The 12,221-nt window shown below is 34.5% G+C and overlaps 1 protein-coding gene across 9 annotated transcripts in view; it reads right to left on the bottom strand.

Moving 5' to 3' along the window:
• Positions 1–12,221, bottom strand: part of NOL4 (nucleolar protein 4) — a 395,653-nt gene that overhangs the window by 246,601 nt on the left and 136,831 nt on the right. For all 9 annotated transcript variants that reach the window (XM_060310591.1, XM_030876500.2, XM_030876501.2 and 6 more), the window contains one exon: positions 11,631–11,763. In XM_060310591.1, coding sequence (XP_060166574.1) covers positions 11,631–11,763 — 133 coding nt within the window. The remainder of the gene's footprint in view (positions 1–11,630; positions 11,764–12,221) is intronic.

The following is a 12,221-nucleotide window of genomic DNA, read 5'->3' as shown; positions in this document are numbered from 1 at the left end:
CTCCTTCCCTCCTACTACAACTATGCCTCCTCTATGCCCTCAATTCCCCCACACCAATTCTCTCTCCTAACTTCCCCCTCTTTCTGAAGCTCTTTCCTCTCCCTTTTTCTCTACACTTACCAGGATTTGCCCCTTTAGAATTAAACCCTCTGAGGATCCAGAGGCTAAACACTTCGTTTCTTATATTCCCTTGACTAAAGCTTAACGGCAAACCATAGCCCAAAATTTTCCTACAGTAACCAAAGATCTTCACGGACTTGCTGAGGAATTTAATACAGTCATTTAAACTTACCAACCTGGGTTCTCAGATTTGTATCAGTAGATCTAAGCCTGTTGGTAAAGGCCAGGACCAGCACTGGATGAAAACCACTAATTGGGAAAATCCTGAAAGGTCTCTGGAATTAAAATAGGGAGACCAGCCTGCTAACTTATATAGGATCAGGCTTGAACAATTGTTAGGCAACTTCATCAGGCAATTCGCAGGGCTTTTCCAAAGCTTGTTGATTGGAACAAGATTCAGGCCTGCAAACAAAAATCCGATGAACCTGTTCATGACTTCACAATTGACGTCAGATTATTTTTAAAGAAAATTCTGGTCTTCTTTCAGATGTTGGTTCCTTCCGGGTAGCTTTTAACTCTATGCTTATTAAAGGGCTGAACCAGGACCTTTCCCTGCTAGTAAAAAGGACAGGATGGAATGGGAAGCTATGCCCACTCTGGATTCAGTTAATCTAGCAAAGCAGCTCTCTCACACCCTAGATAAGTCACCTAAAAGGAACACCACCGAAATTCTTAATCTTCACATCCAGCAAACGAAGACTCCTAAGCGAAACCAAAACCCTCTTAGTTTCTGCTATCATTTCAAAGAGCCAGGACATCAGAAAAGAGACTGTTATAAACTTAGGCACTTTAGGTGCTTTCTATCCAGTTTTTCTAACGTCCTGCCGTCTCTCAATGACAAGCCTCCAAAGAACTATAGGGATCTTCCCAATCCTCCCTCTTAATTGGCTTGGAGAAAGATTTTTCCAGATTCAAGATGAATTTCTTCCAATCCTAACTGACACTGGAGCCACATTCTTCGTACTCAAACACACTGCTATAAAGCAGCCCCTGTCTCAGAATACTGGAACAGTTCTAGTGGGGATCTCTAATGAAGCTGTCTCTGAACCTACTCCCTTTTGTTTAGGCCCTTTGAGAAATATACATCCTTTTTTTCCCCTTTAGTTCCTCAGTCCCTATACATTTATTAGGCTGGGAATTCTTAGGGAAGTATCATGCTGGGATTTTTTTTCTCCCAAAAGGGGTAAATCATTCTAGAATTTCACAGTAGTCATCAAGTAACCAACCAGGTGAAATAAATAACACTTTGGCATATTTCATTTGTTCCATTTCTGATGGTACTAGAGCTGATTCTGGAAACACTCTTTGTTCCCATTGAATTAGCTACCATACTCCTTATGGGAAAAATCTCCAAATGATACTGGCAAAATTCACAGCACACCTCCCGTCAAAATTCAAATAGATCCCTCAAAACCTCTTCCCAGAATCAATCCATACCCTATAAGTAAAGCAGCCCTTCAAGGCATAAAACCCATAATAGAAGATTTCAAGGCTTAAGACCTCATTATCTCTTGTAGTAGCCCCTGGTGCTACTATTCTACTGGTGCGAAAACCTAAGGGCTGAGGGTGAAGGTGTATCTAGGACCTCTAAGTAATAAACGATACTGTTAACCCTCTACACTCTGTTGTTCCTAATCCTCATAGGTTACTAATATCTATTCATTCCTACAAGAAGTAAATTCTTTACTGTAATTGATTTATACAGTGCATTGTTTAGTATTCAAGTATTGATGAAGCTGGTCAATACCTTTTTGCCTTCACTTGGGAAGAAAAACAATTCACCTGGGCAGTAATGCCTCAGGGTTTTACTGAGAGTCCTTCTTATTTCTTGCAAATCCTGAAGGCTGATCTGGATGATATAAAGTTCTCTAGAGGTTCTATTTTGTTGCAAAATGTGTACGATTCGCTTCTTTGCTCTCATTCTCAAGCCTCCTCACAGGAAGACTACATCCATGTGCTAAAGCTTTTAGCCTTAAAAGGACATAAGTTGCCAAAACAACTGCATTTTTTCCAAACCCAGGTTCAATATAGCATCTGATATCAGAACAAGGGCTACACCTAGATGCAGACAGGCTTCGAGTTGTCCTAAACTTCCCTAAACCCAAAGCTCAGTGCCAGCTGCAAGGCTTTCTCCGGCCAGTTAGTTATTGCTGAAATTGGATTCCAAATTTCTCTCTTATGGCCAAACCTCCATAAGTTTTACTAAAGAACAACAACCCTGACCCAATTCTATGGGAGTAACTAAATGGCACAGCCGTTAAAGGAGAGTTTGATGAACCTATTATCAGATGACCTTTGTTCGTTTTGTACATGAAAAGGAAGGAAATGCCCTTGGAGCACTTGCCCCAAAACATAGAGACCACCATCCACCCAATAGGGTATTTCAATCAGCAACTGGGCCCTGCCACATAGGGCTACTCCCCTTGTCTTAGAGCCATTACCACCACTGTTCATTTGGTTAAGACCATTAAGAAAATGGTTGTGGGACTTCTTTTCACCATTTCTGTACTTCACGCATTTTTGTACTATTTTTGTACCGCTCCTGAATTCTCATCACACTCATCGTTTCTCATTCAGCCACCTCACCTCCTATGAAGTCCTTTTATTAACTGCTCTTCACATAACTCTTTTACATTGTAGCAACCTTAACCCTACTACTTGCCTCCCCTCTGTCACTGATGAAGTCCCTCACAACTGCTTAGCACTGATGAATCACCTCCTGACTCCTCGAGATGATCTACAGGAAACTCCTCTGGAGCAACCTTTTCACAGTGTGCTATCAGGAGGTGAAGACCTTATGCATTGCACCTTGTAACTTGGAGATTTCATCTACTGGAAAAAAACACCTCCTGAAGAACTCCTCAAATTCGAGAGAGATGTCCCTATCAGGTACTTCTAACTAACTCCTGTCTCACCAAATTCCCAGAAATAGATTCTTAGATTCAAATGACACACCTACAGAAAGCACTGAACCCTGAAGGGACTTACACATCATCTGGTGACATGAAAGTAAAGATTTCCTGGAATTGAAGCAGGTGACATTTGATAGAATAACTTTCCTAAGATATCAGGACCAGGTCTGTTGGAAGGTATCTGGACCAAACCTTTGATGGTGACATAACACTTCAGATGATATCTGATGTCTATGATCTTGATAACATATGGACCTTAGATAAAATGTGCCTGAGAGTTCCCCCTACTACCGTTCCTCATTATTCAAATGTGACCTCAATAGTTTTCTAAACTGTGCACTTTCCTTCTGACATGAAACATTACTCCTAGGAAAGGTCCTTCTTGGAACTGAGGGACAAAAAGCTGCTAAAACGAGAAAACTTTATGCTTGATCAGCGATGCGTTCAGAGAAAGAACTTGTTCAAAAGGGGGACATGAAAAAAATAAATAGAAACCTCAACTAAATAGATTTGGGAGAACAAAAGGGGGAACTCTCATGCCCTGCAATGACAACAGAACCCAAATGGAAGAAGAAATACCTCACTTCTTTCCTTGGAAGGACTCAGCCAATGAAAAGCCACGGACTCTTTGTTTATTATAACCCTCCCAACTTTGTTTTCCCCTCTATAAAAACATTCTCCCTCCCTTGCCACTAGGGGACTTATTGCTACTTTGTATGTCTCACCATGATTGCAGACCCCAAATTGCAATTCTCTGCTAATCAGGAATAAACCCATCTTTCCTGCAGAAATATCTGGCAATCTATTTGTCTGGCAATCTATTTGTTTTAGGTCAACACATTCATGAACCAACAATCACTACCATGAAGAAAATGACAAACCACAAGAGCAATGCTTGAAAACAAAGAACTAAAACCCAGAAGTAAAATTCCAAATTAATTTGACATCCTTTAATGATCAGATTAGACTCTCCAAGGCAAGCCTGGAACCAAGTCAGTTTCCCCTGATTTTCCAGAGATCCAGGACCTAGCTAAGATTGGATTGGTCTCTGGGGTGTGCAAACTTCAGACTGAAATCAATAAGCTAAATTTCTATCAAGCACTCACTTATATGAAAAATCACTTACGTAATACAAGAATCAAAAAGCAGAATTTTAACCTAAGAGAAAAGTAAATTTCCAAATAATATGATGCTAAATGCAAGAAGAAAATAACATTCCCCACAAAAGTATACTACATAAATGCATAATTCAGCATCTTTTTTCCATACTTATGCTTTATATGTAAGTCAAGTTGCTATTTCTTCTTCTGCTTTTGGAAATAGAGAATTACTACTTAAAAGCAATTTCAAATGATTAAATATACAAACACCAAGACACACATACACACACACACACACACACACACACACGCAAACACAGGCATACATAATATTACAAAAAAATCTAGCAAACAAAATTTCCTCTAATTCATAGTAACATTCTTTATAATTAATTATCAATTTTCTTTATTTAGCTTATAATAATACTTTATATTTCTGCAAATTATAATATAATTACTTGTAGAGCAACTGCAATGAAGAGAAAGCTCTCTAAAAGCTTCATCAGCTTAACTACCTCAACCCAGAATAATTAATTCAATAAATTTACCATGAGAATTACTTTTTAATCAGGCATTAGAACAACTTGTTCTAAGAAAAAACAGCAGCACTGTAACATTTTCCTGTATTTTAAGTCCATAAGTGTATTCAGCTTAAAAATTGAGAACAGTAGCAGTGTTAAGAATAAACTGAAATTTGGAAGTCAAAAACTTTATTACACTTACGTAAAAAGAAAATAAATCAACACTCTTTTGACCATTTTTGCTTTATGCAAAGTTTCCTAACAATTAGAAACAGTTAAAAGAAAATAAAGTTGTAGAACAAAGAAAATGACTTACACAAGACAACACAACCTCAGTAGGGAATTTGGTGTTCAGTCTGAACAAATTTTAATAGCTTTTCTACTTAAAACTCACCATCATTAAAAATTAATTACTAAATTTAATTTTCTATTATGTATACTGTTTTACATCATTTTTATTAAAAACATGTTTTATTAGATTTTCCAACTAAATTAAATGGCGAATAGTTGTTTTATTGCTGGTTTGTATACTTTAATAATTACCAGAAACTATTCTATTCAGCTAAATTAGATGCAGTTTTAGTCACAAACATATTTTTACTAAAATTGTATTAACACGTACACAGAGAAGTAAAAAAGTATTGTGTGTGTGTGTTTTCTTGAGTCCAAGGTGTACAATATTCAGATAGATCAGACTGCAAACAGACTATAAAACATAATACACTAGTAGAAGGATGTTTTCAAAAGTAATAAAAAATGCAGTATGCAGCAACTTTCATAATGAAGAAAACAATGTTAACTGAAACCCATAGAAACTTGCACAATCCTCACTCAGAAAGTGACTCAGAAGGTACCACTGACCAAAAACAGCATTTGAGCATCTGAACTACACCCACCTGACTCAAATCTGTTGTCATCTTCACATTCCAAAACTGCCAGGTAGAAATGTGAGGAGTATCTTCAAAAGTATAGTCTGGAACATCAGCACCACCCTCTTCCCCACACCTTAGTCATCCCATCTGAGGTGGGTCCCCTAGATCTGTATTTTTAAAATAAGTTCCCCAGGTAGGAGTCTATGCTGTCAGCTCAGCATATAATCTAAACAAGGACAGAAAAAAAAGTGCAATGGCCACTACAATATCACTTTACCCAGTTATTTACCTCCCAACTAAATTGCTATTTTTAAATTCACTCCCTTCCATGTTTACACTCAAAACAAGACTATGGTCATCTTAAAAGTGTACTAGTCAAGATACACAATATTTGCTGTACATGTGTATGCATCACTGCTCTGAAACAATATATTTTGAAATATATTCCAATTTCAGAAACATTTTGCTTTCATAATTTTCATGTTCTATTTTATTTTAAGTTATTCTAGAGCTTAAACTATTAGGTTCAGTCAATATGGCAAGTTCATATGGTTCAACCTAATACATCATGTTCATGTTTGGACATTAGAATTCAAAATATTTACCTACTACTTGGAGATAATGCAGGTTCGGTTCTAGACCACCACAGAAAAAATGAATACTGTAATAAAGCAAGTCATATAAAATTTTTGGTTTCCCAGTGCATATAAAAGTTATGTTTACACGATACTGCAGTCAATTAAGTATGCAATAGCATTACATCTCAAAAAACAATGTACATACCTTAACTTAAAAGTACTTCATTGCTAAAAAATGTTAACTGTCATCTGAGCCTATGGTTAGTCAATCTTTTTGCAATAGTAATATCATTGATCACTGAGCTTTTGCATCAAAGATCACTGACTGCATATCACTATAACAAATATAATAATAATAAAAAGGTTTGAAATATTACATGAATTACCAAAATGTGACAGAGACACAAAGTGAGCAAATGCTATTGGAAAATTGGCACTAATAGACTTGCTCAACACATGGTTGCCACAAACCTTCAATTTGTAAAAAAAAAAAAAAAAAAATCTTCAAAGCACAATAAACTGAAGAGCAATAAAATGAGGCATGGCTGTATTTAATTACCTATAATATATTAATAGCTTATATGAATTATTACTTAATTTTCACTAAACTGATATTTATGTAAAAAATTTACCTGCTCTTAGCAGTGAAGTAAGACCTAAAGTTCTTCTAAGTCTATTATAATTAAGCATTATTGTAAGACATATATATGATTATATATACACACACAGTATTCTAATATTTGTATGCACATTAGCCAATATATTCCAATTCATTTTTTCCTGTTTATCAAAAATGGCCTAACCAATTGAAGCATATCAAAACATTTCTAGAATATAAACATTATACAGAAAGAGGAAGATTTTCAAATTCTGGCAAATGAGCTATGCATTTCTAAATGATATTAGAATTATCAAATACATCTTTGAATGAAAAAGTTGCCTTAAATACATTATTTACAAGTCCATCATGGGTAGAAATTCAAGTAAATGTTGATGAATGCTTTAAGAGAATTCTTAACTCTCAAGTCTTTCTCCCTTTTTGTTGTTTCTAGACATTACAACGCTTTGCTTGGCACATGGAACATTGTTAATTTTCAATGTATAAACAAGTCATTGTTTGATACATTAGTGAAATACCAAATATTGCAAAACAAAATTATGTTAAAAAATATATCTACATAACTTCATTGAGTCGAGAGACAAGGCAAGTTCAACACATTCTCCTAAGGGATATATATCCTGTAATGTCACAACCAAAACAAAACAAAATGAGGGCCAAAGAGAAATGCATACTTTTTTTTTCTATTGCAGTCCCTTACTTTTAAAGCTGATTCAGCTGATGTGCAAAGAGTTGAAGGTTTCGACTTCCTTTTGTATTCCTATAATCTTAAAAAAATTGGCAAAAGGGAAAATACAATTTGTTGTGACTTAAAAATACAGAAATCGTTTGCTGGTAATAACCTAATAATATTTTTTGAGTTTCCCTGGTGGCACAGTGGTTAAGAATCCACCTGCCAATGCAGGGGACATGGATTCGAGCCCTGGTCCAGGAAGATCCCACATGCCGCGGAGCAGCTAAGCTTGTGGGCCACAACTACTGAGCCTGCACTTTAGAGCCCGCGAGCCACAACTACTGAGCCCACGTGCCACAACTACTGAAGCCCATGCACCTAGAGCCCGTGTTCCACAACAAGAGAAGCCACCGCAATGAGAAGCCCATGCACCGCAACGAAGAGTAGCCCTCGCTCGCTGCAACTAGAGAAAGCCCGCACACAGCAACGAAGACCCAACACAGCCAAAAATAAATAAAATAAATTAAAAATATATAGATATTTTAAAAAGCACATATATTCCCTTATAAAAAATATCAATAGTATACAGTATGCTATTAACTCAGAAAAGCAATTAAAATGGTTCTTAGAAAAGTATTTCTCTATCAGAAGAAGTTGAATATTTATTTTGCACTGTATCTTTGTTTCTAAATCTGACACTTTTGCCAGACATCTTTTAATAAACAACCTAAGACAACAACAAAAAATAAATCAGCTGTTTTTAGACTGTACAAATTCAGAATAAATAATTGATTAAAAAAAAAGAATACTATTTTGAGCTAATCCATGTTTCAACAAATTTCTAGGATCTCAGATTGGAAGACAGAAGTCTTAAGTGACAGTATTCCTACTTATAATCCATCGAAATGGATGGCAGAACAAGAACACTTACAAACTGATGAACATTCGAGTACAGAGCACCTTTAAGCTTTTTGAACCAGGAGCGCTTTTTGGAATTCCATCGACCCCAGCCACTATAGAGCAGAGCCTCTTTCACAGTAAGCCCCTTATATTCCACCGCAGCTTAAAGGAACTCACGCTTTCATGAGTAACTCAAATAATTATACAATCTTTAAATGATTTTAAACTAAAGGTATTATTTTAAGACTGCAAAAAAGTTTTAAATAGCATAATATATTTTACTCAAAAAATGGGTGAGGTGGTCAAAAGATAAAAACTTCCAGTTATAAAATAAATAAGTCCTAGGGCTACATTGTACAGCATAGAGTTAATAAGACAGTATTGCATATTTGAAAGTTAGAGAGTAGATCTTAAAAGTTCTCATTACAAGAAAAAACCATTGTAACTATATGTGGTGATGGATGTTAACTAGAATTATTGTGGTGATAATTTCAAATTGTTATGTTGTGTATCTGAAAATAATATGATGTTATATGTAAATTAGATTTCAATTTTTTAAAATGAGGGTAAAATGCTTCCTATGCAAAGATTCAAAGTTTCTGTGCATTTTCTATCTTCATATTTTCATTGAGTTAGGGGGGCATTATAAAGTTAAAATAAGCAAAAGAAGTTGAATATTATACATCAATTGACACATTTTTCTGTTTACCAAATTCCTCATTCTGGTTTGTGTCTTCTTCACCTTTACCTAATTATCTAGCCTGGTGGCAAGATATTTCCATTCTTTTCCTCCCTTTCCCCAATATGCATAAGATAATTATATTTCCGAAATGATCTATATTTTATATTCTTTCTTTCCCTTGGTATTGAATAGATTTCAGATCTTTTATAACCATAGTGAGATGAACACTGAAAAAGTTTTTTTCTATTTTATGGAAATATGCGTCCAATAACACATTGTTATACTAACTTGTGTTATAATTAGTGGGAAGGATTCCTAAAAAATCACAATATGCTATTTCAATTTCTTTACAATAATATCTTAACAGTAATCACTTAGTGTTAATGAAAATAGAACATTTAAATTCAACCTTCAAAAGTTTATATTGTTCATATTTTACGAATATTAAACTGGAGTTTCAGCTGTTAAAAAATGAATTTCTCTTACAATATGAATTTCTCTTACAATTTCTCCAAAGACTTCAGGCACATCTAATCCAAGGCTGCAGAGAAAGGAATTTAACTGCCAAGTCAAAATAAAATAATGCTCTAGACTACACTGTCCAATAAAGTAGCCACCCGCCACACGTGGCTATTGAAATAGAAATCAACATTAATTAAAATTAAGTCAAATAAAATCAAAATTAGTCTCTCCATGTACTAGTCAGATGTGAAGTACTCAATAGCCATAGTGACTATCGGTACTGGACAGTGCAAATAGAGAACATTTCCACAATCTCAGAAAGTTGATTGAGCAGTGTTTCCTAGACTTTCCTTCTCAAGGAGAAGCGTGAAGAGAAGTCACTGAACATGTAAGGGAAGGCTTAGGCTTAGGTTGGAGAAGGAACAACTAGGTAAGTCCTTAACCTTGAGGCATACATCAATGTATGATGAGAAAGTGCTTTCTCCTAAGAGGAAGCAATATTTGACATTATTCCACTGCATTGTATTGATATAGATTTATATCACATCAGCTGTCCCCTAGCCAAAGATCCACCATAAACAAATCAATCAAGAAAACAAAGAATTTCTGTCATAAGAGATATCCTCTTATTATCTATGGTCCTCAAAATTAAGGAATAAAAAAGATGATGGTATAAACAGGCAAAATACATGGATAAATATTAATAGAGTGTGATATATATATAGTTATTAGTTATATACAGTTATATAGTTATTATTTTTATATAGTTACATAGTTACAGTGTTATTTATATATATATATATATATATATATATATATATATATATACACACACACACACATATAGAGAGAGAGAGGGAGGGAGTTATTCCATCATCCTGGTGCTACACATTTTCCATTAAAACTTAAAATCTGAAGATCTACTAATATTTCAGAAGAAAAAAAGTAATTTATACCCACACCAGAAGAACTACATTCTTAAAAATTTCCCAAATAAATGTCATTTCTATTGCAATAGCTATTTTATTATGTAGTGAATAATATATGATTTTAAAATCGCTGATGATCAATGTACTGCTTCTTCCTTGTAACTCATGCCAACAAGGACACCAACATCTTTTAGACGCATCTGAAGTGGGAACAAAAGCCCCCTTGCCTTTTTAAAGACTTTTTATATGCTTAAAATTAGGGATTTCTAATATGACAACATAAGAACACAAACAGCAGCTAGAAATGCAGCAATCTTTTGTAACCAGTTTTTAACAGCAAGTGTCAGAGAAAGCAAGGAAAGATCTTTTTTTGTTCTCAACAGATGTAGGCACAAAAATACACAGCCAGAAAGCTCATTTAAACTTGCTAATTACAGGAATAATAAACTAATTTTGAATAAAACTGGACAATTTCCTTCTATTTGTAACCCTGAATTTTCATCCACAATTACCCAAGTAAGGTACATTTACTTGCATACATAATTTTATATTTACATACATAATTTTATATTTATAAAGACAAAAATCTACAAGGATAGTTTTAAAAGATCTCTGGATATATTAGACCTAAAGTGTTAACTGCTAAGTCTACTTTCTCTACACGTCCAGTTTTCTCTACTTTAACTGTTCTATCAAGAAGAGTAGGATGACTCAGGAATCTTCAATGGACCCAGGAATAAAAGATCACCATCTGTCCTTCCTTTACAGCTGAATAAAATAGCTCAAAATCGCAGCAAAAATCTTCTTACCCAGCAAAATCCCTATGGTAAAACTGTCCTTTTATAGCAATTGTTTTTGGCAAAAACTTTGTCTTTTAGTAAAATTAAAACATCCAAATTAATCTTTTGACCATTTTTAAACTCTTAATTCAGTCAGGAGAATAATGGCCCAAGAAATGAAAGCCAGAAGACATCACAGAAACCCAAACTACATTGATAGAACTCATTTTAAGTTCAGACAGCAAAACATGGGCAAGCCTGGATTTTATAACCAGTATTTGCAGTTTTAAACCAAGTATTGATACTTGAATCTAAAGATAATGAAGCGGATAATATAACCTGAGTGCACAGAAAAGAAGTCTCCATGGAAACAGATAAAAAATTAACACAAGAATAAGAAGTTGTTTTAACAAATTCTGATTCAGGTTTTTGTTAATGTTTTGTTTTGTTTATTTGTTTGTTTGCTAAATTTGAAAGCCTTACCATCCTGCTGGCCGTGAAGAGCCTGGGGACTTTGCATCCTTTCCTCAAGATTGGAGCTAAGGTCAGAGTTCACAGCTGACATCCGTGTTGAATCACTCATATCAAATTCGTCACTTTCTATTGAACTTTCATCCTGAAAATTGTTTTAAAATATCATCAAGTATCATAAAATATAATACATTCAGATAATGACCATTTTATCTATAGGGTCAATTAAAGTTTAGCCAGTTAGTAAGCTTTTACAGAACTCAGTAAAATGTTACACATGAATAGATTCTTGAAATAACAGATAAGAAATTTGAAAACGTGTGAAGATTCAATGTTCTATGTAAAAGATGCAAAACAAAAAATAATGTATTTAGGAAGGACGTAGTTGAGGAATTATCTGAATAGTGAAAGAATGGATTTTTTTTAATTAGTAAAAAACTTCCTAAAAGAGTCAATCACAAAACATAGCATAAAAAGAAATACATGTTTTAATTTTTTAAATAAATGACAATAAAATATTATAAGCAAAAATCTGACACGGCAATAAAAAATCTTAACTAAAAATTTTTCGTTGGTAAACAAAATGGAATCTAAAAACAGACA

Source organism: Globicephala melas, chromosome 13 (genome assembly GCF_963455315.2).
Source record: "Globicephala melas chromosome 13, mGloMel1.2, whole genome shotgun sequence".
Taxonomy (NCBI): Eukaryota; Metazoa; Chordata; class Mammalia; order Artiodactyla; family Delphinidae; genus Globicephala; species Globicephala melas.
The sequence above is the reverse complement of the archived record's forward strand: the minus strand, read 5'-3'. Positions and strand labels throughout refer to the sequence as shown.